The sequence below is a fragment of the Symphalangus syndactylus genome, chromosome 10, assembly GCF_028878055.3.
Source record: "Symphalangus syndactylus isolate Jambi chromosome 10, NHGRI_mSymSyn1-v2.1_pri, whole genome shotgun sequence".
NCBI lineage: Eukaryota > Metazoa > Chordata > Mammalia > Primates > Hylobatidae > Symphalangus > Symphalangus syndactylus.
The window spans coordinates 87024117-87051631 of NC_072432.2; the positions used below are offsets into that span (position 1 = coordinate 87024117).

The 27515-nt window shown below is 39.1% G+C and overlaps 1 protein-coding gene across 1 annotated transcript; it reads left to right on the forward strand.

Annotated features, from left to right (window-relative positions):
• Positions 1 to 63: 63 nt before the first annotated feature.
• On the forward strand, positions 64 to 26841 carry LRRC66 (leucine rich repeat containing 66). The gene is made up of 5 exons (XM_055294753.2): positions 64 to 377; positions 3350 to 3850; positions 16541 to 16710; positions 22024 to 22213; positions 23811 to 26841. The coding sequence occupies exons 2-5, from the start codon at positions 3355 to 3357 to the stop codon at positions 25592 to 25594; spliced, it is 2640 nt and encodes an 879-aa protein (XP_055150728.1). The 5' UTR covers positions 64 to 377; positions 3350 to 3354; the 3' UTR covers positions 25595 to 26841.
• Positions 26842 to 27515: the final 674 nt, after the last annotated feature.

Below are 27515 nucleotides of genomic sequence, written 5' to 3' on the forward strand. Positions count from 1 at the left end.
TATATTAACTGTTTTCTACTTAGTCATGCAAAAGTGATGAATTTAAATATGGCTTGAGAATGGGACACTGTCAGTATTTATGTAATCTCTCTGGACTCCTAGAACTCAAAGTTAGAAAGTTGTACATTCCCAGTTTTGAATGCCCTCCTCTCTGTGCATTGCAGAAGGCCTCTCTCCAGTGGTGCTTCCCTGGTGTCCTAGGGGAAAGTGCACACTGTCACCATGGCAGGAGGCCAAAGCCGGAGATGAAAGGGTGAGGGCTGGCCACTGGGCAGCCTTGATGGCAGAATGGGTGGAGCCTCAAAGGTTCAGGTCTTAAATCCTTACCTGGCTTGATCCAGATATCTACCCATTTGAAAACCACTTAGGATACGAAGGTATGTCTTAGAAGCAATATTACTTTCCAGGTCTTGTCCTTACCCGAGATAGCCTTTGTTGCTTTTTTCCTTCAGTTTTGCCACCCTCTCTTACTTTTATGTATAAATGAACTCTTCGTTTCCTTTCTTTAATACTTTGTTTTTTTCTGCTGCCTTCTTCCTGTCTTTCACTTGCTGACACACAAATGTACACAACCAGCATTTCTAACTGCTTCCTCATACTTCAGCTTGATTATGTCCCTTTTGAAATTTACATTTTGCCTAATTGTTTCCAGTTTCCCAAGCAACTTTTTCTGGAGTTCTCAGTGGTTCCTTAGCTAATACATATAAATTTATAAATAGTATAATTTTTTAACAAATTAATACCTTTCGCTTTAAGATATAAGATTGTCCTTGTCTAGCTGTTTTGAACTCAAACCTAACATGTATAAATCTCTTCAGCTTAAAAAGAACCAGGGCAATTTTAATTCATGTCCCCTTAACAAAACGTATTTTTCAACCATATCTTTCTCTTCAGCACTACAAAGTAATGTACCTGTGAATGGTGACTATATTTTTTTGTTGCTGATTTTGTTACATTAGCTTGGTGCACCATTGTATATATAATGATCTCAGCTTTGAATGTAGAAAAAATATCTTTCTTCCTGGGCAAATCAATTCAATTTCTAGTATTGCATAAGAAGCACACTGTAAAAATAAATCACTCCTCCATGCTGTAGGGCACCTTTGCTGTTCATGGCCATGTGTACCTGAATTTAAATACCCTTGAAAATATGGGAGGATTGACCTTGTATGAAACAAAAGTTTTAAAGTTACATTGTAAATTTCATTCACTTCACTCCGTGCGTTCATTTACACATAACAACCCAGTGACAGACTGCAGACTATTAAAAATGTAAAACATTGGATAGATAGATAGATAATCTTCCTTTTTTTGGGAGTTCAGAACAGATACAAAGCAAAACAATAGCAATGCTGAGTGTTACTAATGTGTATCAGTTCCTTCAGTGTTTACTGAAAGATTTCTGTAAAAATAAACACAAATATGGAGGCTAAAGCAGGAAAAATAACCAGGCCATAGGATGTGAGATGAGTTTGGAAGGATACACAAGACTGTGGCTGGCCGGGTGCATTGGCTCACACCTGTAATCCCAGCACTTTGGGAGGCTAAGGTGGGCAGATCACCTGAGGTCAGGAGTTCGAGACCAGCCTGACCAACATGGAGAAACCTCATGTTTACTAAAAATACAAGTTAGTCAGGTGTGGTGGCACATGCCTGTAATCCCAGCTACTCGGGAGGCTGAGGCAGGAGAATTACTTGAACCCGGGAGGCGGAGATTGTGGTGAGCTGACATGGCGCTGTTGTACTCCAGCCTGGGCAACAAGAGCGAAACTCCATCTTAAGACTGTGGCTAAGAGGAAAAGGCATTGAACTTGGAACTGGGAATGAACTGAAAGTGAATTTCAGTATGTGATATGCATAGATCATTCTTTGCACAAGCCACATCCTGTAGTGGCTCCACATGAACTTATCAAGTTAGGTCATAAGTTTACCTAGATAATACAGTCTTTGAATACCAACCTGAGGGATTTGGACTATAGGCAATAAGGAGCCCTTTGAGGATTTCAAATGAAGGAATAATATAGGAAATACTTTATTGTAGGAAAATAATCCTTTGGAGTCACCTAGGACAAAAAAGGAAAGTCAAGAGGCAGAAGCAAGAAAATCAATTAAGCCATTTTAGTATTTCAGACTGCAGTGATGAAAACTAAACTGAGTGCCATTAGAACAGAAAGGAAGGGACAATTTCTTGGAAACTCATATACTCAATAATGTGATTATTTGTACACACAGTGGTTTCGTTTTTGTTTTTGTTTTTGAGACGGAGTCTTGCTCTTTCACCCAAGCTACAGTGCAGTGGCGCGATCTTGGCTCACTGCAAGCTCTGCCCCCCAGGTCACGCCATTCTCCTGCCTCAACCTCCCGAGCAGCTGAGACTATAGGCGCCCGCCACCACGCCCGGCTAATTTTTTGTATTTTTAGTAGAGACGGGGTTTCACCGTGTTAGCCAGGATGGTCTTGATCTCCTGACCTTGTGATCCGCCCTCCTCGGCCTCCCAAAGTGCTGGGATTACAGGCTTGAGCCACCGCACCAGGCCTCACACAGTGGTTTTTAAGTGGAATTTAGTTTAAAACAAATCACAAAAATTACCCATTTTAAAAATTATTTTCAGCCATTGTAATTTGTACACACTTCTTTTTTAAAAACTTTCAATTTCTTCTCAAAAATTTTTGGTACAAAAGATACTCAATGTTTCTGTATTGTATTACATCTTCATGGTTCAGAGCCAGAAAATGTATTTGATAACATATTATGTTGTGTATATCTAAATGATTTCATAATGATTTTAAAAGTCACAAAAGCCACACACCAAAACTTGTATTTCTTCTAGTCATGAAAAATAAGAGCCTCTTTTGTGAGTTGAACTTTTTACTCACAGAGTTATGGAGGGTCACGGTTTAGTGTAACTGGTTGTCATTTATGTAATAAACCACATGGTTGATTACGATGTTGTAGATAAGCATAATAGACTTTGCTCTGTATTAATGGCCTGCAAAGAAACAGAAAAGTCTTTAATCTTGGCAAGGTTTCATTCATCCCAAAGCACACTGCAGAGTGAAAAATACTGGAAAAGCAGATGCAGAGGTGAGGCCTAAGTGAATATGTATTTTCTGAAAAATCAGGGGAGTCCTTTCTTTAAAATGTGACATAAATGTAATTTTATACTATGGCTATTTTATTTTGGTAGCTACATTTTCATGCCCCAGTAAGAAATCAAACATTCGCTTAAACTGGCAACCAAGACAAGATAACTTTCCTAAATCTTAAACTGAAAATTAAATTTTCTGCTTATTGCTGTTAGTTTTTATATATTATTGTGAATAAGTCAATTCATTTTCCTTTTTCCAGGCATTATGAAAAACCTCTATTTCAGAGTCATTACCATAGTTATAGGTCTTTATTGTACTGGAATAATGACAAATGCATCAAGAAAAAGCAATATTTTATTCAATTCTGAATGCCAATGGAATGCATATGTTCTGACAAATTGTTCTTTTACCGGAAAGCATGATATACCTGTGGACATATCACCGACAGCAGCCACTGTGGATGTAAGTTTCAATTTCTTTAGAGTTCTCTTACAGTCTCACACGAAAAAAGAAGAGTGGAAAATAAAACATCTGGACCTCAGTAACAATCTCATATCAAAAATAACCTTAAGCCCTTTTGCATATTTACATGCTTTGGAAGTGTTAAACCTCAGCAACAATGCCATCCAGTCCCTCTCATTGGATCTACTCAGTCCTAAGTCCTCATGGGTGAAACGCCACAGAAGCAGCTTCAGAAACAGGTTTCCATTGTTGAAGGTGCTCATTCTTCAAAGAAATAAACTCAGTGACACTCCCAAGGGTGAGTACAATTTTAACTAGACAGAGAAACAATGCTTACGTGGAGTTGTTTCATGTTCATAACAATTCCACATTTGTTTTCAGCTTCAAGGAGACAGCTGAAAGTAAAGCAATTTGATCAGAGCACATATAATAATGTTTCTTAGTGGCATTGGAAGTTATAGTGTGCGGAATTTACAGCTAATGAAATTTAGTCTCCCATTAGTACATCTGACATTAATGTTATGTGCAGTTATTGAGACACTAGGAAGTATTTAAGTGCTAAATAATAATGAGTGATTCTAAGTTACCTACTTTGATTATCATGTATTTGTTAATATAGAAAAGCACTGAGCAATAACTAGTTCAAATACATTTAATATGTAATGCAATTCAAATTAAATGTTGCCATATTCATAATATTTTTCTTCTTTGAGTACATTTTGCCTCAGTCTATCTAGTTGTCCTCCAAACGTACAGCAGAAGTATCCTAATATTATATATTGGTATGTAAACCTTCTGATTATCAAGTCAAAATCAGAATTCCTTATCCTAGTTTCTAACAGGGTACTCCAAGTAGCCTCCAACTATCATAAATTCTCATCTGACATTCAATAGTCTACATATTGGAGTTCCTTAATGGATACACCAATGTTTTCTTTAGAAAATACATCAAGTTCGTAAAGCAAAACTTCCTTTGCCCTTTTTATATTCCAGAGTGCTAGACAATTAATTTCCTTTCCTTGTTTGTTTTCAGGCTTGTTCACTCTTTGCTAAGCACCTACTTTATATAAGACATTATGCAAAAAAAAGTATAAGGTTATTGTTCTCTTTCTCCATTCCAAGTTGTGCATATTTGGTTTTTCTTATTATCCAATTCTGACATTTCATGTTTTTATTTTCATGCTCTTTCTCTAGCTTTGTTTTAAGCATCATTTTGGCAATAATAGCCTAGCAGGTATAGGAATTATTACAGTCACCATGTCAGCAGAATTGTTTGAGAAGGGTGGGAGTCTTATCTCCCTGACCTTCTCCATAAAAATAGTGTGTCATATTTTCAGTGTAAATGAATTGTATTTTATTTTATTTTTATTGTATTGTTTTTATTACAAGAATACCTGTTACTTAGAGAACATTTAACAACTGAAGAAAAATTTAAAGGGAAAAATTAAAGTCATTCATGTTATATATATTCTTCAAGTTTATTATTTATGCCTATTTGTGCCTTTTTCTTTCAAAATTGGATCATACTGTCCATATTTCTAATTTGTATTTTCATATCATAGAATATTTTAATGTCTTTATATAATTAAGCAATATCACAAATATTTCAAATAGTTGGTTTTTATATATGCATATATCATAATTGGTTTAATCAAGCACTAGGTTATTTCCGGGTTTTGTTTTTTGATGGACATCATTATACCTACATATATCCATGTAATATAACAAAATTTTTTAACTGGTATGGTAGATGTGAATCTCAATCCACAAACTCAAGTGTACTAGAGATATAACCTTCTATTGTCTGTAGTAACATAATTTCCGATTCTGAGCCCCCATTAGGAGGAGTCGTAGGGATATTTAACATCAGTCTTTCATCAGCTTTCCTCTGCCTTTGCGTGGATTTGTACCCAGCTTGAGAATCGTATACTCTAACAAGGCATCGAGGTGTGAGCATTCCCTACCCCTGCTACCCAGAGAATGTTTCTTTTCAGTCTCTTCAGTTTGGAGAAAATTTCTTCTCCCTTTTTTTTTTCTTCAAAACCCTCTGTCTGGAAATCATTTTCTTCTAAAGGTTTAGGGTTTTGGAAAACAAAAGCCAGAAAGACTTGTAGACTCAGCTACTTTCTGCCTTGCCATGTGCCTTCCCTGGGACAATGAACGTGGAGCCTACTTTCTGTGTGAATGGAGAGAAAGAGCAAGAGGAAAATATAGGGAGGTAAGAGATTAACATGTCAAAATATTACCCCACCACAAGAGTAAATAGGGAAGTGCTGAGTTTCTCTCCTTAAGGCAGATGAATTCCCCTGAGCTAACTAGGGGTTAGGACTAATACAGTTCCACTTAAAGACCAAATATCCCTATAAATGCAGATACAGATCCGTCTTCTTTTTTTGAGTTAAACTTTTGCCTCCCAAAAGATCAAGAAAAATGTTCAACTTGAAGAGCAGGGGGAAAAAAGAAGTGAAGTGAGCCAATTCTATATCTGAAATTCTATTAAAATTCTAGCAAATGAAGCCATAGAGAGATGAATGAAAAGAGATAGACGTTGGAAGTTCAGTGTAAGGCATGAATCTGATTGGATATAATTCAGAGTCCTTTTATCCATCGTATTTTGTGATTTAAATTATTTTCCCATAATCATCATATTAGTTTTCACTAGGTTGAGTCTCCTGTAACAACTTTTCCTATTTTATGATTCTGTGACTATGGCTGGGTTGCTCTGACTTTGAAATCCCATTTTGAGGGGAACTGCTGGTAAGAGAGAGATGCTGCCTCAGCCTCGCGGGTAGCTGGGTTTACAGGCATGTGCCACCACGCCTGGCTAATTTTGTATTTTTAGTAGAGATGGGGCTCCTCCATGTTGGTCAGGCTGGTCTCGAACTCCTGACCTCAGGTGATCCACAGGCCTCAGCCTCCCAAAGTGCTGGGATTAGAGCATGAGCCACCATGTCCGGCCTCAAGTTATTTTTTAAAATGTTCAACAACTATTGCAGTAGTAGCCCACTGTAATTCATGAGCAGATAATTATTTGTGTCTGACTATATAGGCACTTGCATTCATCTAAAATAATAATAAATTAGAGAGATCTCAGCAACAATCAAGCAACCTTTGTAACTGTGTACCACATATTTTAAAATGGGGACTGTTTCTAGAACCAATGAAAAATTGCTTTCACTCAGGAAAGCCCATTTTTGTAAGGGTGAGATATCACACGAACTAACCCTGTCTTCAGAGTCAGTTGTGGTGTCACCAATAAGCTTCATATTGGGAAAATGCCCGAAAGAGGTGCTGGCCAATGCAATTTATAAAACAGAAGCCAGCCATGAATTTAATTTTAATGATGCTTCTACCTTCCTCCCATATTTTTGGAATACAGCATTAATAATTGAAAGACTAGTTTAAAAACATGAAAACAATGGGATCAGTCTCTGGTTAATCTGTCCTACCTTCAGCAAGCAGTATTTTTGGAGTGCTCACAGAGTAACTGGAAATGCAGCGGGAACAACATCTTGTTGGGATTCCAGTTAGGTTAATAGACCAAATGTAGCAGCCTGACATTAACCAATTAAGTTCTAGAACCTAAGAGATAAATGTGTTAGAAATAAGATGAAATAATACCTAACATTTGAAACTGGGGGAATTTAAAAAAATACACAGTGTGTTATAAAAAATTAAAGTATATTGTGTTCCTTTATTCATAGAAAATTAAAGATTTCATCCTGATTGCTACTGGATTATGGAATTATCAATAAGCAATGTACTCAAAACTAATTCTGGTACTAAAGAAACAAAAAGTGTATAAGACACTAAACTAAGAAGGCAAGGCCTTTGGCTCACCTACATAATTTGACCACAATAAGATCTGACCTAATGAATCAAATATCTTACCCAGGACCATTCTAGACTCTATTCCAATGCTTATTGCTCTTTGGACTAAAAGCCATAATCCCTGAATATTGTTTTATGTTATCAGGTTATCACACTTGGGAGAGCACTTAAGAAGTTCATAGTACAGAGGGAGTGTTTACTAAGTGTAATGTCTGAGTATCCTTTCTGTGGCCTTTTTTTCTGAGACACAGATCATTTTCTGGAAATAATAAAACTGCCTCTGGCCACTTAAATGCAAAGGCTAATAAAATCCCTGCCTACTGTGGCCTTTGTAATCTTTAGAAAGCAGTTGAATAAATAATTCCCTTTCCACAAATTACCTCTATATTTTCATCCCAGCATTCAACTCTCCTCTCTTGAAATATAAAATGTACCATCCCCTGATGTCCAAGCCCCAGCCGTGAATGCACCATACAGCATCTTTTCACTCATTTGACTACCCTCTGAACATTGGCTCACCGAGCAAAAATATTAAAAGAACACATTTTCCCATTGAGAAGTGCAGTCAAGTACCATGCAAGAGTTTTCTTAAATTTCCCAACTCCATCCTGAGAGACCCTAAACAAACCAGGTTGTCTGTAAGGACCAAACCAGTTCCCTTAAAAAAATAAAATCTTAATTATCTAAAATTGAAAGTAAAGGAAAAGTTTTCATCCAGGAGCTGTAAACTGAACTTCCTGGACTTTATTCTCATCTCCAGAAGAAGTTTACCTTCCTCTTGGAAAATCTCGGCTTGATACTATGAGGGGAGTTAAATAAGAGGATTCTCTAATAACTGCATTCAAAATCAAAATCACCCTCTCCCCACATGCTTGGGTATGTTCGGGTTCCATTCTTTTTATTTACTCCTTTTTTCGTTTTTCTTTTTTTAGACGGAGTCTCACTCTTGTCACCCAGACTGGAGTGCAGTGGCATGATCTCAGCTCACTACAACCTCCACTTCCTGAGTTCAAGAGATTCTCCCGCCTTAGCCTTCCATGTAGCTGGGATTACAGGCGCCTGCCACCACACCCAGCTAATTTTTTTGTATTTTTAGTAAAGATGGGGTTTCACCATGTTGGCCAGACTGGTTTTGAACTCCTGACCTCAAGTGATCTGCCTGCCTCAGCCTCCCAAAGTGCTGGGATTATAAGCATCAGCCACTGTTCTCAGCCTATTTACTCTTATAATTCTTTTACACATCTTATATTACACTATTTAGTTGTTTATTGACCTTAAACAAGTCACTTAACCTAAAAAAGCCTCCTGGTCCTTATCTTTAACTGGGAATAATTATATGTGTAGGGTAGGTGTGAGGTTTAGAGACTGTGTATCAAGACTATACACATAGAGTGATGATACATGTAAAACATCTCTCATAGTGCCTGGCACACAGCAGGCGTTCAAAAGTATTAGTTCCCCTTTACTGCTACTTGATCGTCCTGAGTCTTTAATTCTATATTTCCTGCTCTGGTCTTTGCTATAATGGTAACTTCAATGCTTTCAGGCACAATAGATAATTAAAGGGGATTCTCATTCTCCGTCTTCAGATGTTTAGAGTATTCACCAACAGTCTTGGTGCCTCTGTTCATATTTATATAGGTCTGTGTAATGTTGGAAGCCTCTGCTCTTCCTTTTTCAGAGCACTTTCTGATCTGTCCTCTGACTCTCTGAACCACACTGACTCATGAAACCATCACCACTATCAAGATAATTAAAACAAAAAAAGAAACAAAAAGTATATAAGACACTAAACTAAGAAGGCAAGGCCTTTGGCTCACCTACATAATTTGACCACAATAAGATCTGACCTAATGAATCAAATATCTTACCCAGGACCATTCTAGATTCTATTCCAATGCTTATTGCTCTTTGGACTAAAAGCCATAATCCCTGAATATCATTTTATGTTATCAGGTTATCACACTTGGGAGAGCACTTAAGAAGTTCATAGTACAGAGGGAGTGTTTACTAAGTGTAATGTCTGTCACCCCAAAAGCTTCCTCATCCCCCTTTGTAATTTATCTTTTCCACCCATCCGTTCTCCCCAACCCAGGTAACCGCTGATCTCCTTTCTGTTTCATTATGGATTCACTTGCATTTCTATAATTTTATATAAAAGGAATCACACAATATTTACTTTTATTTTTGGTCTAACTTCTTTTTTCAGCATAATTATTTTGAGACCTATCCATATCTTTGTATATATTAAAAGTTCATTCCTACTAAAAACAGAATTACAATTCGACCTAGCAAGCCCATTAGTGGGTGTATATGCAAAGGAAAAATAAATCATTCTACAAAAAAGACACATGCACTCGTATGTTCATCACAGCACCAATCACAATGACAGTTACATGGAATCAACCTAGGTGCCCATCAACGTGGATTGAATAAAGAAAATGTGGTACATATACACCATTGTCTCCCACACAGCTCTAAAAAAGAATGAAATCATGTCCTTTGCAGCAACATGGATGTAGCTGCAGGCCATTATCCTAAGCAAAGTAATGAAGGAACAGATAGCCAAGTACCATATATTCTCACTTATAAGTGGGAGCTAAATCTTGGGTTCAAACAGATGTAAAGATGGGCACAATAGACACTGGGGACCACTAGAAGGAGGAGGAGTGTGGGAGGAGGGAGACTAAAGCTGAAAAACTACCTATTGGGTACCATGCTTACTACCTAGGTGATGGGATCATTTGTACTGCAAACCCTCAGCATCAGGCAATATACCTATGTAACAAACCTGCACATGTACGCTCAAATAAAAGTTAACATTATTTTAAAAAATAAGACAAAAAGAAAAAATTTTGTGAACTGTGGGGAAAAGATTCATTCCTTTTCACAGCTGTGTAGAATTCCGTCATCTGGATTCATTTATCTGTTGATGGACACTTAGGTTGTCTTTTTGGCTATTGAAAATAAAGCTGCTAGATCTTTCATAAATGCTCTATGCCAGGTTGATGAAATTCTATTCCCAGTTTGCTCAGGACCTTTTCTGGATCCACTGAGATGATCATATGGGTTTTTGTTTTAGTCTGTTAATTTGGAGAATTGTGTAGATTTTCTAATATTAAATCAACTTTGCATTCCTGGGATGAATTCCATTTTGTCATGATTTATTATCTCTTTTATATATTTTGGATTCAATTTGCTAAAATTTTAAGAAATTTTACAACTATGTTCATGAGGAATATTGGGTTATTATTTTCTTTTGCTATATTGTTGATGTCTAGTTTTGGTATTAGAGTAATGCGGGCCTCATAAAATAAATTGGGAGATATTTATTCCTCTTCCGTCTTCTGGAAGTGTTTGTTTAGAATTGGCTTTGTTTCTTCCATAAATGTTTCGTAGAATTCCCCAGTGAAGCTATCTGAGCAGGAGTTTTTTCATGGGAAGATATTTAATTACAAGTTTACTCTCATTAATAGATGCAGGGGTATACACATTATCTATTGCTCTTTGAGTGAGTATTGGTAGTTTATTAGCATAAAGCTGTTCACAATGTTTCATTATCCTTTTAGTATCTGTAGACTGTAGTAATGCCACCTCTCTTATTATTGATACTGATAATTTATATCTTCTCTTTTCTGATCAGCCTGGCTAGAAATCTTTTTAAATCAATTTTATTGTTGTTAAAGAACCAGCGTTTGGTTTTATTGATTTTGCTCTATTATTTTTACATTTTCTACTTTATTTCTTCTCTGGTCTTTATGATTTCCTTTCTTCTGCTTACTTACAATTCATTCATTCTTGCAAGTTTCTTAAGGGGGAAGCTGAAGTCAATGACTTGAGATATTTCTTCTTTAATAAACATTTAGTGCAACTTAATAATAAATTAGTAATTTCCCTCTAAAAATGGCTTTAGCTACATCCCACAAATTTTGATATGTGATGTTTTCATTTTTAGTTGAGTCAAAATACTTTATTTCTATTTTGATTTTTCTTTGTCCCATGGGTTATTTAGAAGTGTGTTATGAATATCCAATAATCTATGGATATCCTAGAATTCTAGCTTTGGGGTTTCCAATATGTATCTTAAGATCACAGTCTATTTTTATTTGGTATTATGCTACTTGCCTGTAACATAAGAACCTTACAATGGTGTTCTCCCATTTTTTCCCCTCTTCTGTCCTTTGTGCAAGTATTGTCCTACATTTTACCCCTATATATGTTATAATTTCCACAATATGTTTTTACTATCTTTGCTTCACAATGTTGCTTTTAAAGAGATTTAAATATAAGAAAATTATTTAAATTAACCTACATTTCTGGAACTCTTTGTTCCTTACTTGTATCCAGACTTCTATCTGGTTTCATTTTTTCTTCTAAAGGACTTCCTTGAACATTTTTTCTACTCTGGGTCTACTCCTGATGAATGCTTTCAAATCTTTATTGAGAAGGTCCTTATTTGCCTTTGGTTTTCAAATATATTTTTACTCAATAAGGAATTCTAGGCTGACCTTTTTAAAGATTTTCAATTTGTTTAAATGTTGCTCCATTATTTTGAATTTGCATTGTTTCCAATAAGAAATCTGCTCTCATCCATATCTTTATTCTTTTTATAGTGTTCCTGACATACACTCAATTTAAATTTTTGACAATCAAATGTATTAATATTTTCCTTTATAATTTATTTTTTTAATCTTAAAAAAACAGCTTTCCCCGTGTGCAACTACACCAATCTTTTATTTATATGTGCCTTAACTCCATGGATGGCAAAATTTTCAGAGAAGATTTTTCAGGCATATTATACTTATAATCCAACTGGAATTTACTTTGTTGTGTGGAGATTAGAATAATGTCTACAGCAGATCTCTGGAATTTACCTAGGTCAAATTATTTAATCAGGAGCTCTTTTTCTGAAAACTTGATCTCAGAGCATCTCATCCCCACCGGTCAGGGCCAGCTAGGTATCATGACTTGGATTTTCTGCAGACCAGAGTTGGGAAGCCATCTTTGATTCTAGCCTATCAAACAGCTTCTGTCCTCATCTTCATCCTAGCATCAGCCCATTCACAAGATAGTGTCAGTACTTAAAAAACTTAATCCAGCATAATTCACACACAGTCACCTGAGGCTAGTAGAACTCCTGCCAGATCTCACTAAACAACTTTGATTCTATAAATTAAAAAAAAAAATTGGCAGTCAAGAGCTCTAACCCTACTCTAATATAGTTAGTTGTTACTCCTCAAGGGCTCGTCCCTATTATCTTGAAAGTTACACATGGGTCCCAGTCTGTTCCACAAGGCCCTCATTCAGACCAGCAGGCCACCAGGCCGTGTTATTTTAATGACACTAGCAGAAACCAAGAAAGCAAGCCCTGCCACATAAGCATGTTTCAGATCTTCGCTCACACCACCTCTGCTGCCATTCCTTTGGCCAAAGCAAATTACATGGCCAAACTCAACTCAGTGGGATGGGGAAGTGTATTCTGCCCACAAGATAGTGAATATTTGATGAACAATCATCCAAACTAATGGACCTGGCTTCCACTGGACTCCAAAAGCTTGAAGATCATAGCAATCAAAGACATATCTCAATTCCAGCTATGAGAAACAATTTTTAAGGAATGTAACAAGCATGGAGGCCTTAAGTGATTTTCTTTGGCTCACATTAAAAGTCAGAAACAGGGCTGGGAGCAATGGTTCACACCTGTAATCCCAACACTTTGGGAGGCCAAGGTGGGAGGATTGCTTGAGGCCAGAAGTTTGAGACCAGCCTGGGCAACATTGTGAGATTCTATCTCTACAAAAAATTAAAAGAAAAAAAATAGCCAGACATAGTGGCACACACCTGTAGTCCAAGCTACTCTGAAGGCTGAGGCAAGAGAATTGCTTGAGCCTAGGAGTTTGAGGTTACAGTGAGCTATGATTGTGCCATTGCATTTCAGCCTGGTGACAGAGCAAGATCCTGTCTCAAAACAAAACAAAACAAAAAGTCACAAAGGTGGAATAAACCTCAGCCTCTTAAGTTCCTCTCCAGCACTCTAGTACTCCGTGACACAAGCAGATTAACTAAGCAACCCCCAATACATCTGGCAATTTCATTATGTACTCCATAGCCCAGACCACCCTTTTGTGGTTTTGAGGGAGGGTTGTTTTTATTTGTTTTTAGTTAATAAAAGATGGGCATGGTTAAAGCGTAATGGTTAAGAGATCTAGGTTTTGATTCCAGCTCCACCTACCATGGTGTTGGGCAAGTTCTTAACTTCACTGAACCTAGTTGCTTTTCATTTGTAAAATGTTGATAACTCCTCAGGCTTTCTGAAGATTAAAAAGAGATGTTTGTGAAATGCTTAGAGCATAAAGAGTACACAATTAGGAGCTTAAAAATAATTTCTTCTGTCACTTTAAAGCTAGGCATGATCACTCCCTCCACTTAGCTCCTAGGGCACTTACTCAATTCAATTAAGCACTGAGATATTTTAGGAATCATGAGTTCACATACTTATATAGGCCAGGCAGGTATCATGAAAATGTTAAGAAAGCTGTAGCTTCTTTCATATTGGTGTCTTATTTTGCATTTTTTCTGACAGACCCATATTAAAAGATGTAGGAATATGCTTCTATGCACAAAGAAACATTTTCTCCAGAGGTTATATTCAAAATATTTAACAACTGGCCTTCAGCCTGGGCTCCACAGTTGGATGCCTCCTGGCTGTAGTGCTGGAGCCAGGTGCTGCTGGACCGGGGGAAGGGAGAAGATAGACTGAAGTAAGTGCTCAGGGCAGCAGGGCAGTGCACAGGGACTTGGGCAATGGTCATTTCCAAACCAATATGGAAATATTTTTTACCAGAATAAGCTGACTATAAGCCTTAGTTCTCTCCCATTTAAAAAAAAAAAAAAAAAGTCTTCTTGGCCTATCCTTTGTTTTTCTGTTTTTTTGTTTTTGTTTGTTTATTTGTTTGAGACAGAGTCTCACTGTGTTGCCCCAGCTGGAGTATAGTGGCATGGATCTCCGCTCACTGCAACCTCTGCCTCCTGGGCTCAAGCACCACCACACTGGCTAATTTTTGTATTTTTAGTAGAGACAGGGTTTCACCACGTTGCCCAGCTGGTCTTGAACTCCTGACCACAAGTGATTCACCTGCCTCAGCCTCCGAAGTGCTGGGATTACAGGCATCGGCTACTGCGCCCAGCCTGTTTTCTTGTTTTTGATAGAGACATGAGTACAAAGAAATGATAATCTTCTATAAGCTCATGCCCCCATCGACAGCAGGCAGCCTTCATTCAGCTCCAGCCAAATGTCATCTTGTGCCAACTAGAACTTCCAGTTTTCTTAAGAGAAGCCAGAAATGCAAATTTTTATTGAATTTTTAATGTCAGTACAATGATTTTTAAATCACTATGCAGGCCAAACATGGTGGCCTCTGGCCTATTGAATATATACTATATTCTACCAAGCACTGCAAAAATTCAAAGATGTGAATTCTGCCCTGAAGGGACTTGATCATCTGATAGACATGCAAACAAACAAATAAAAATTAATTTTATGGTTGGATGGTCCATGTGATGAACTACTGTGTATAACTAGTAACTTTACCTTGAGTTTATGTCTTATCATTGGACCAGATTAAACTCTTTAAAGAGTAAAGATTCTATGCTGTCCATACCTGTCCTCAGCACCGACTGCCTTGCCCATAATGTTTTGATTGATTCATCGTCCTGATGATCTCTTGCTTAGTGTATATACAATTAAATGAACATATGACAACCTTGATGGTGCAGCCATTTCAATTAAGTCATCTCCCTGTATAATCAATCTTACAATAAGTACCTTGCAGACAGTAGGCAAGGAAAAAAGGCTCCTGTAATTGAACCAACCTGATCTTGTTATGTTGATTAAAGACACAGGCTACATGCAAGAACAGAAGCAGAAGGAAATGTAAAAATGCAGGCACTTCCTTCTGAGACCCATATGGGAAATGAAATTTGAGAGACAGCTATGACTGGCACCTCCTTCTCAACCTTTATTCATTTTCAGTGCCAAATGGACCTCCTGGTTACTCTCTGAAATCAAGTGAAATACAAAGGCAGAGACCAAAATTCAATTTGATTATTTTGCTGGAAAACAAAATCTAGCTACAACTTACTACCTTTGGAAAACACAAGAATGCCTAGGAAATAGTCATAATGTCAACAATAAGTAGCTATAAGAAAGGACATGGCTACAAAATAGAATAAGACAGCCAGGTGTGGCGGCTTATGCCTGTAATCCCAGCACTTTGGGAGGCCAAGGCGGTGGATCACTTGAGGTCAAGAGTTCGAGACCAACATGACCAACATGGTGAAACCCCATCTCTACTAAAAATACAAAAAAAAAGAACTTAGCCTGGCATGGTGGCAGGCACCTGTAATCCCAGCCACTTGGGAGGCTGAGGCAGGAGAATCACTCAAACTAGGGAGGTGGAAGTTGCAATGAGTGGGGATTGTGCCACTGCACTCCAGCCTGGGTGACAGAGCGAGTCTCTGTCTTAGAAAAAAAAAAAAAAAGCATAGAATAAGAAAAATCTTAAAACTGGAAGAATTCATCCCTGTAGATAAAGCATCAAAACAATTTTTTCCTCTATTGTTTAGCAAGATTATTTAGTTTTACTCTATAGTTCAATCAAATAAATATTTATCATGTCTTTCAATCAAGGTTATATTTTTAACTGATTGTCTTATTTTAAAAGTAGTACATGCTCATTGAAAGAAAGAATTCAAAAGTGTTCAAAACAACGTTTCTTTTCTTATCCCTCTTCACTTCCCTCAACCATCCTAGTCCTAACTGTAACTACTAGTAGTTTAGTTTATCTCCTGCCAGGCCTTTTCCTGCTCACTCAAAATCTATGTATATGTCTGCATATGGCTCTTTTTCCCAAGGACGTTGGACTTATACTCTATACTATTCTGCACGTAACTTTTTTCTTCCAGTTCAGTTTATATGTTGATCTGTCTCATTCTCCTTTGAGACCACATATTATTTCATAGTATTAATATACCATACTTTGTTTAACAGTACCTCAATTGAGAACTCTTAATGTTGTCTCCAATTTTTCACCATTACAAACAGTGCTGCAGTAAATTTCACCAGTTTAGATTTTAACTTACTTTTTCATTTTAACAGGACTGTGGAAACTGAAGTCATTGCAGAGTTTGTATCTGTCATTCAATGGGATATTGCAAATAGGGTGGTCTGATTTTCACACCTGCCTGCAACTGGAGAATCTCTATTTAAAGAGCAACAAGATATTCAAAATTCACCCACAAGCCTTCAAGGACCTCAAAAAATTACAGGTTCTAAAATCATTTTTATAATATTTGAATAAGGAAGACACGGGCAATTACATTAGAAGCATATTTCTATTGAAGAGTTTCTTCATGTCAAGTAGTACTGGCTATTAATCAAAAACTGTTAGTCTATTTTAAGATCCCTTAAAAGAGCTGAAGTCTCTTTCTTGCCTTAAAAATCAAGGGCCACAATAAGGGACATGAATTTTACTCCAACATAAAACTCAACAGCAAGGATTGACAGATTATTTTTCTAAATCAAATTATATCCAACTCCAAGATTCCACTTACCAGTTGGCAAGGAATTAAATCTTAGTTATTAGTGAGGCTGTCTCCCTAAGCTACAAGATTGGTCAAAGGTCCCAGGGGTCTTCTGCAATATGGAACGCTTGGGGAGGCCCCGCTAAACCACTCTGGCTGATGCTAAGATGTCAACGACCCTGGACTAGATGGGCCTCTGAAACCCAGTGACCCTGTTGCTTCCATTTCAAAATTGGACACAAAACAATAAAAATGATAATGACATTTCCATACTTGTATAGCACGTGTGCCACATGCAGTTCTAAACGTCCAACCCATATTGGGGAGATTTATGTCACATTTTGGCCCCATAGTTCCTGTCTCTGGCACATTGCAGTTAATCTCCCAAGGTGCCAATTATGCTACTGTAAGGGTAAGAAACTCCTGAAGCCCTGTTCCAGGTCTGGCAGCTTCAGCCCCTTCTCCTCCAAGCACTTTTCTCCACACCCTTCCCTTTGGAAGAATGTTGTAAAATCTCCTCTCAGTGGTCTTTTAGCAATACCGGAGTGGCCTGCAGTGTAGCACTACGAGATGGTTTGGAAGAGTCTTTAGTACCCCATCTCCATAACCTCCACCACAGCTCCCATTCTTTATATAGGCCAGCATCATTCAATAGAAACATTGAATGTGAGCCGCACATGTAATTTTAAATGTTCCAGTAGCTACTGTGAAAAAGTTAAAATAAGCAAGTGAATTTCATCTTAGTGGTGTTATTTACCCAGTATTATCTTTTACACGTCATCAATATAGAAATTATTAATGAGATATTTCATATCCCCTTTTCATAGTAAGTCTTCAAAACCTGGTGGATATTTTGCACTTACCACACATCCCAATTTGGACCACCCCTGTTTTAATTGCTCAGTAGCCACATGTAAGCTTTTTGAGGACATACATGATATCTGTTTTGTTTTCCAGTGCTTAGCATATGCCTGGTACCTGATACATATGTTTAAATACTTGTTAAATGAACAAAGGAATGAATAAGTGGCTGATGGACATGGATAGGTGTATTAGTCATCTATTGGTGTGGCTATCATATTAAGCAATGTCAACATAGAAAACTGAGGTTTTCCCAGTGTTCTGCAAAGTGCTATTCAAGCATAGCTGCAAGATAAGCCTCCAACTCCCCACTTCCAACCAGAATGGCTCCTGGAGTGCCTCTTCTGCAAAAGGGAGACTAGTGAAGCAGTGATGGGGAGTGTGGCCTTGAGCCAGCTGCCTGTGCTTAAACCTAGCCTCGGCCACTTTCCAGCCACACTGTCTTAGGCAAGTTACCAAATCTCTCGGTGTCTCACTTTTCTCTTCTGAAAAATGAAGATAATTTAGTTCCTCTCAGAGTCTAGTGAGAATTAAGTGTTTTAATACATATACAGTGCTTAGAGCAGTGCTTAGAATACAGTAAGTACTTTATAAATGTAGTCTGTGTATAGAAATTTTAAAGTGGCCACTGTCCCCTGCTCTTTTAACATAGAAATCTGATTCTGCCACTTCTTGGTTAAAACACTTCTAGGATTTCACTGCAAGGACCTGACCCCTGTCTGCCTCTCCAGCCTCCTTTCAAGCCTCTTCCCTGGCTCCCTGCCCTCCTGCCTCCGTTTTCACCTCAAGTCCTCCCCACTTGCTCGTCCTTTGCCTGGAGCCATCTTCTGTTAATCCTGTCAGTTTTGGTAAAATATTATTTCCTCAAGGAGGCCTTCCCTGGGCCTCCAGATTAAATTAATTCCCCTTTATAAACACTTATAACATGCTATATGTTTCCTCTCATTGCACGTATCCAAACTGAAATTAGTTAGTTTTAGGTATGATTAGTTGTTAATGCCTGTGTCCTCAAACCCTTCTACCCTATGGTAAGCTCTTTGAGGACATACATCATATCTGTTTTCTTTTCCAGTGCTTCGCATATGCCTGGTACCTGACACATATTTTAAAATACTTATCGAATAAACAAAGGAATGAATACATGGGTGATGGACATAGATAGGAGTGTTAGTTACCTATTGCTGCATAATACATTACTACAAACTTACCAGCTTAAAACCACACACATAGATTATCTCACAATTTCTATGAGACAGGAATCCAGGAATGGCTTACCTGGGGCCTCCACTTAGGGGTCTCTCAAGAGGCTGCAATCAAAGTGTTGGCAAAGGCTGGAGTCTAACCTAAAAGCCCAGCTAGAAAAGGATTCACTTCCAATTTCACGTGGCTGTCGGCAGGATTCAGTTCCTTGTGGGCTGCTGGAGTAAGGGCTCAGTTTCTTGCTGGCTGTTGGCCAAAGCCAGCCTTCAGTTCTGTGCCATGTGGGCCTCTCCATAGGGCTGTTCACAATGTGGCAGCTTGCTTCAGAGCCATCGAGGAAGAAAGTCTGCTAGCAAGAACATTATAATTCTTTGTAATGTCATCATGGAAGTGGCATTCCATTGTTTTCCATAGTGTGTTGGTTAGAAACAAATCACTGGTCCTGCCTGCACCCAAGGGAAGGAGAGCACTCGAGGGCCTGATCACCAAGGAGGCAGGATCACTGGAGACCATCCTAGAGTCTGTCTGCTGCAGTAGTCATGAGGACAGATGAAAAGGTCCACTTAACTTGGTAGTTAATTGGTAGTATATTGTATACTCCTTGTATATGTAATTTGCCCTTCATCTGTTGTATTTCCTGTGCATTTTTTTTGTGCTCTGTGAGTCTTGTGCAGCTCACAGGTGATAGATGTCACAGGGAGACTAAAAATCAACCTCGAGAATGTTTTATATACAGCTGTAATTCTCAATGCACTGTAACTGCCCCAGAATCATACCATTTCTTCTCCTCTAATATTCCTTCTGCATGTTTGGCAGTATCTCTAAAAACTGGTTTTGAAACATGATGAACATATTTGGTACCAAAAAAGCTGAATATCAAAATGGATGTTGTTTTCTTCTGGGCAATGAATTTGATACTTGCACTATTCTATGTGATTTCCCATGTGGAAATCTTTTCAGAAGCCAGATAGATTTTTCAAAGCATACATTTATCACCATGCTTTGATGGGATGAAATAAGTTTCACTGACATTTCAAATTAGCATTTCTTTTCCTAATCTTATCCCATTCTTCTTAAATGCAGTGATTTGTGGAGCAATATTACATATGCTTCTCCCAACCTTTCCATAATGTATACCCCTTTCAAATGCTGGTAGATGGGCATTTCTTTAGCCAAATTGGACCATTCTGTTTTACTCCTCTCTCAGAAGTTGTTCCTCCTGAGTCATTTTATTAATTTTCTATCCTCCCTCCAGTTTTGCTTTTGGTTCCATGATTTGTAATATAATAAGACGCTAGGACAAAAAATAAATGTAGATATGCACTAAAAAGAAAATAATTACCTGAAAAACATCAGAACATTTCAATCTGTTGTCAAGTGATACATAAGAAAGCTACTGATCCTCACCAAGACCAGGCTAAAGCTAAGTATTTTTTCTTTCCAACCCCACAGTCTCCTACCTCCAATTTTTGGCAACCTTCCTTTGAGAGTCAACACTGCTTGGCTATTCATTAATGGAAAATTCATGCTTACTACCCAAGTTCACAAAGAATTGTGATTCTGTATGTAATGGTCTTGTTTGTGGCAATGTTTGATTATTTGCTTGAATAGGCCCTTCTTTAGGAATTTACATAACCCGAAATGTAAATGCTGATTTTTCCCGGGTGTCTATAAAACAATTGGCCTTGATAACATTCAGCCTTTCTAGCTTATATTCATCATCCTCTTTTTTGAAAGCAAGGACTGTATTTTCATTTTTATGATTTTCTCTTCTCCTAATAACCATGTGCCCCTCCCCAAACCTCATGAGCCACCCTGGTTCCTCTGCCCCAGGCCTCCTCAACCCAGCCCTTCCTTCACTGTAGTGCAGCAGGGGCTCAGGCTCCAAGAGGGTATGTTCTGCAGTGGAAGGCACACAGCTGTGAAGCCAGATCAGATCTCAGCTCTACCATTTCATTCATTCCTTCCTTCCTTTCTATTGTTTACACAGCACCTGCTATGTACTAGGTACTAGGGTCTATGTGGGATATACTGTGTGGCTTAACCCAGCTTCTTCCTCTGTAGAATAGGTGAAAATGAGGAAATTGTTGAGATCAGAGATTATGTATGTGAAGCACCCAGTAGCATGTCTGGGACCCAGCAGGGCTCTACAAATGGCAGCTAAAACTCCTCCTAACTGTGCTTTCCCTGCTATGTCATGCTCCTGTCGTGTCCGACATTTACAGACCCTGCTCTCTGTTTCTAGAGCCACTGGATCCTTCTTGTTCCCGTTTCCCCTTCCTTCCTGATCAGACTAGAAAAATTAGTCATACTGCATGTACTGAATAGCCATGGATGCAGAGAAATGTACTACTACTCTTGAGATAATATTTGATTTAAAAGACCTCTCTTTGAGGTCAGGCACATGCCTGTAATTCCAGCATTTTGGGATGCCAAGGCCTGGGGAGGATTACTTGAGCCCAGGAATTTGAGTCCAATTAAGCAACATAGTGAGATTTCATCTCTACCAGAAAAATAAATAAATAAATAACATTTCTGGTCAACCATAGTTCTGTGTTCTGTGTCTTCATCATCCAGTATTTGCTGCTGCTTTCAAGATTGCAGTAGTTCTAGAAATTCTTGACCTGGTATCCAATTCTAGACCTTGATAACATGAGTGTCTAGGTTTGATTTAACAGTACAAATTGCACTCAGGAAAGAAGGAAGAGAAAATGATTAGGCATCAAATATAGGCATGATACTTAAAGATTTCACATACAGTTAATGCTTCCAGCAACCTTGGGAGCAAGGCTTATAGAAAGTCAACAATTTGCAAGACTCATAAACTTTTTAGGGGTAGAACAGAGAGTCAAAACCCACTGTTCCCTGACTTGTAAATCAGTGTTAGATCCATATTGCCTCCATAGAGACATAAACAGTATTTTTCTGTAACTCATTTATTTTACCTGTAAATGTCTTTTTCCACAGACCATCCTAAACTTGTTTCTTCTCAAACAGGTCATAGACCTTAGCAACAATGCTCTGACTACCATCCTACCAATGATGATCATAGCTCTAGAATTTCCCCATCTGGTGGTTGACTTGGCTGATAATAACTGGCCGTGTGATGATAGTGTGGCAGTCTTTCAAAATTTTATTTCTGAATCCTGGAGGAAAAAGTGGAATGTCATTTGCAACAGGTCTATAGGTAAGTCAGTAATGTCTCTCTGAAAAGGCTCCATTTATGCTGAAAAATGCACATAGACATTTTAGTCTCATTTGAAATACTGACAGTCCCCATGAAAGCAAAAGTGCTGATCCTTGGCATTAGTCAGTCTTGGGTTGTGCCGTAGACAAATCACTGGTGTCAAATAACTGTTTTCCTCAGTTCGTCAATTATTTTCTTCATGTGGTCAAAGAAACACAGTTCCTCTCACCCAGCATCAATTGGATTTGGTCAAAAGGAGGAATTCCACTAGAAGCGAGTTTTGTTCTGACACACCAAACTTTATTCTCAAGAACCATAGACAGGCTGCTGGCATTAGACAAGAATTAAAAATTGAATAAAATTTAACATCACAGTTTTATCCAAATTCCTAACAAATAATCTATTAAAGAAAGAACTTTTAAAATTAAAAACATCATTATTTTAAATGTTTGCTAACACTCTAAAAGTGTGATGCTCTACATACACAAAACACACACACACATATTACAAATGCATATTTTCCTTTAATTTGTTCCTTGCCCCTCTCCCAAAGTGCTGGAATATGTTACTGGGGCTGAACATTCTGGGAAGCTTTTTTTCACTATTAACTACCTTGGCTAAATCTCAACCTCATATCTAGAAAAAGAAAAAGTCCATGAAAAAACATTAGTCATAGATTCTGTTCTATTCAGGACTGCCATTCAAGTAGGAACACGGCCATGCCTACCAGGTTTAGAGGAAATTCATGAAGATCAGAGAGAAGTCTTAATGTCATCAGCTACATTTGTTTCACTCCACAACTGGCATTCTGAGGGTAGAGAGAAAAATGTCAGGAACCAGTAAAGAAAAAGGAATATTTTTCCTGTTTAACAGCACACAGAGTCAGTAAGATTATGGAGAAAGGAGAAGCCATGTACATATGGCTGTCCCTCTAGTCTGGCTTCTTCCTCCCACAGGCAGCAGTGAGGCAGGAAGCCTAAGACACATACAACCTCCAGGACCTCTGAGCAACAGACCTCAGCCTGATAGCCACGTGTAAATGTGTACAGCCATAAACATGCTGTTGGCATTAAACAAAAACGAATGAATGAATAAAATTTTTAAACTGCTTCTCATCATGTAATGTACACTTTAACATATAGCTAGATAAGGACTGAAGACGACTCACAGAAGCTTCTGAAACCACTAGAATCTGGAGCTGGGGCAGCGGCTCACACCTACAGTCCCAGCTGTTCAGGAGGCTGAGGTAGGCGAATCGCTTGATACCAAGAGTTTGAGACCAGCCTTGGCAACACAATGACAACCCTTGTCTCTGTAAATAGGAAAATAAAAAAAAAAAAAAGCAGCCCAGGCGTGGTGGCACACACCTGCAGTCCCAGCTACTCTAGAGGCTGAAGTGGGAGGATCACTTGAGCACAGGAGTCTGGGGCTTCAGTGAGTTGTGATTGTGCCACTGCACTCCAGGCTGGGTGTGCCTGGAATTCAAAATTCAAAAAAATTGAATTGTTTTCAATTCTGTAAAAAGGAAAAAAGAAAAACCCCTGGAATCTTATTTCAATGTTCACTCAATGTGTATTTTTTTTAATCCCACTTGCAGGGAGTGAGGAGGCCAACGGGGGTACTCCCCAGAGCAGGGTTTCCAGGGAAAGCCGCCTTCCTCCCATTCATCTGCATCGCATGAAAAGCCTCATAAGGACTAAAGCAGAGAGGACCCAGGGAGGGAGGCACGCGGGCATTTCCACTATGGGGAAGAAGGCAAAGGCCGGCTCTGGTCTCAGGGAGAAGCAGAGACGGCTGCCAAGGAGTGTTAGAAGCACCCGCGATGTGCGGGCTGCCGGCAGAAAGGAGGACGCTCCCCAGGACCTGGCTCTGGCAGTGTGCCTGTCAGTGTTCATCACATTCCTCGTCGCCTTCAGCCTGGGGGCTTTCACAAGGCCTTATGTTGACAGACTGTGGCAAAAAAAGTGCCAGAACAAAAGCCCTGGCCCTGACAACGCGTATTCAAACAAGGGCTTCTACGATGACATCGAAGCTGCGGGGCACACACCACACCCAGAGACACATCAGCGCCAAGCATTTCCTCATCTAAGCCTCTACGAGAACCAGACCCCTTTCTGGGTGACACAGTCACACCCACACGCCACCATAATTCCTGATAGAACTCTGCGAAGGAGCAGAAAGGATCCTGGCAGTCCGCAGAGCTCAGGACAGTGCGGGGACAACACCGGGGCGGGAAGTGGAAATGATGGTGCAGTCTATTCCATTCTCCAGAGACATCCACATGCCGGTAACCGTGAACTAATGTCAGCAGCGCAGGACCACATCCATAGGAATGAGGTTCTCGGAGAATGGACTTATGAAACTGTGGCCCAGGAAGAGCCTCTCGGTGCACATTCAATGGGCGTCTCTTCTGTAGCTGGCACGTCTCACGCTGTCTCTGGCTCAAGCCGTTATGATTCCAATGAATTAGACCCGTCCCTCTCCGGAGAAATGACAGCTTCCCTCTGTAAAATGCTAACACGTGCAGAAGCACAGAGGACTGGAGACAGTAAGGAAAGAGGTGGCACTGAACAGTCACTTTGGGACTCACAGATGGAATTTTCTAAGGAAAGGCAAGTGAGTTCGTCCATTGATTTGTTGAGCACACAGCAGCCAAGACTCTCCAGGGCAAGGGCTGAGGAAGCGCTTTCAGCCCACTACAGCGAGGTTCCATACGGTGACCCAAGAGACACAGGCCCATCAGTCTTTCCTCCAAGATGGGACGGTGGCCTGGATGTCACTCCTGCTAACGAGGAATCAGTGCAGAAATCCACTCCTTCTGACACTTGCTGTGAGTTGGAGAGTGACTGTGACTCTGATGAGGGGTCTCTGTTCACTCTGAGCTCCATAAGTTCAGAGGGTGCAAGGAACAAGACTGAAGGGGCAGCGCCTGACGAGTCCCTGCAGGACGAGAGCTCAGGGGCAAGCAAGGACAATGTGGCAGCTGTAAACAGTCTTGAGGACAATGTCACCTTCCAAACAATTCCAGGGAAATGCAAGAATCAGGAAGATCCCTTTGAAAAACCTCTCATTTCTGCTCCAGACTCTGGCGTGTACAAGACTCATCTGGAAAATGCCTCTGACACTGATAGATCTGAGGGCCCGTCACCCTGGCCCAGGTCACCAGGGAATAGTCCCTTAGGGGATGAGTTTCCGGGCATGTTCACTTACGATTATGACACAGCTCTTCAATCCAAGGCAGCAGAATGGCATTGCTCACTTAGAGACTTAGAATTTTCAAATGTGGACGTTTTACAACAAACACCACCATGTTCTGCTGAAGTTCCATCAGATCCTGATAAGGCTGCCTTCCATGAAAGAGACTCAGACATTTTAAAATAAGAATCTTTCATTGAGAAAATATTCACAGCTCTAAACATATTCCTTTAAAGATCATGGCAGGGGAAAACTAAAACCTTCACAACAAGATCCTGAAGGAGACAACATGAATTCCAACCAGGTGGACACTGATGCAAATGAGGGTTTTGTAGGTCCACTTGAGGACGATGATTCTAGAAGGGTTATAAGCTAAACACACTTGTTAACATCCTGTGGGGATAAACCTGCTCTTCAGTGTGAAAGAGAAAGAGGGGAATATTTTGAGATCATTCCAAGAACCATGCACCATTATTACAAGAGCTCCCAAACAAAACCAGTTCACTGAGAACACAGCAGCACTTCATCAATAGGTTGGGGTAAATATTCAGAAGAGAATCTGTTGCAGTTAGACAAAATGATTCTAACTTTCCTTCTTAAATACAGACCTGGAGGAATCTGATGGGATTTGGCTTTCTGAAAAGAACAGCTTTAGGATGACAAAGACAAGGATGTTCAACTTGATCATCAAAGATAATTCAAATGACATTTTTTCATACATATGGAAGCACTTAAGTGGAAATGCTGGATAGATTTTAATGAATTCTGAACACACACTAGCACAGCTTTTTGGAGGCTGATCGTGAAACTGCAAAATTGGAAAAATTCTGAGTAATTATAAATGTTTTTAAGTAAGTTAAAAGAGAAGAGTGACAACTTTTTAGAACAAAGTGTAAATTAAAAATCAATTTTCAAGAAAAGAATTGATGATTTCCATAAAGAAAAAGATTCTCTGGCATATCCTTGCCTAGTCCTTCCTTGGCGTGACTCACTACACTCTAGCCATCATGAGCTGTGTCCTTCTGTTCATGCTCTGCTTCACAATATTTTCTCGTCTTCCTTCCTGACATTCCCCTCTCTGCTTGCCCTCTTAAAGACAGCACTCCTCAAGGGTTTTGGTTTGTTCCTAGTCTTTCTTTATGATTCCTTTCTCCTTGAACCCCACTGCCTCAGCAACTGGCTCTACACAGATACGCCAGATCTGCATGGCAAGCCCTACCTCCCTCCCAAGCTCCAGACTCGCATTCTCAACCCTAGTTGCCCAAATTCATATAGGTCATCTGAGCACCTAAAATTCATTGTTGTTTTTTTACAAAATAATAATAGACTCAAAGTTTCCCTATATTGCCCAGACTAGTCTTGAACTCTGGGGCTCAAGCAGTCCTCTTGCTACAGCCTGTCAAAGTGCAGGGATTACAGGCATGAACCACTGTGCCTGGCCAAATTCATCATTTTCTTTCACAAATATAATCTCTCATATTCCCTTTCTTGGTCAGCAGTATCATAACATCCACCCAGTAAACCCAGTTAAAATTTCTGACTTATCTGTCTCCTTTTCATTTTCTATATCTGAGCAGCCGCTAAACTCTGTGCAGTGGAAGTTCCTGAATGTCTGTACAGGTGGACGTTTAGGCCTGGCAATATGGCTAGCCAATTTGTGTTAAACAATTGTTTGCATAGAAAGCACACTGTTTTTATTTACAGTATATATTTATTTAGGGTGGACTAAGGTTGAATGTTTTGGGGTTCTATGGAAGGGCCTTAAGAGCCCCCTAGTCCACCTGTTGGCATCATCACTAGTCCAACCGGATCTAACTCCTCAATAACTCTTAACTTTGTTACATCTGTTCTGAATCCCCAAATAAAGCACATCCCTTGTCTATTGCCTAGGTTATTGTGACCTTTAGCACTTCTCCTCGACCCTGATTCACCCCCAAATCATCTTATATCCAACTCATCATGCTCCTGCTCAAAAACTTTTGATGACTCCCACTGCCTGTATAAAAACCAAATGCCATAATCTAGACACTCCCTACCTTTCCAATTTCATCTCATCACATTGTCACTCGACTGCACATTCTACATTCTGGTTTATGTCATGTAACAT

Excerpts from the sequence above, each read along its gene's own strand:
- LRRC66 (XM_055294753.2), top strand. The coding sequence starts at position 3,355 with ATGAAAAACCTCTATTTCAGAGTCATTACCATAGTTATAGGTCTTTAT. Across the intron at positions 16,711-22,023 it reads AGGACCTCAAAAAATTACAG|GTCATAGACCTTAGCAACAA; the intron begins GTTCTAAAATCA and ends CTTCTCAAACAG. Across the intron at positions 22,214-23,810 it reads CATTTGCAACAGGTCTATAG|GGAGTGAGGAGGCCAACGGG; the intron begins GTAAGTCAGTAA and ends TCCCACTTGCAG.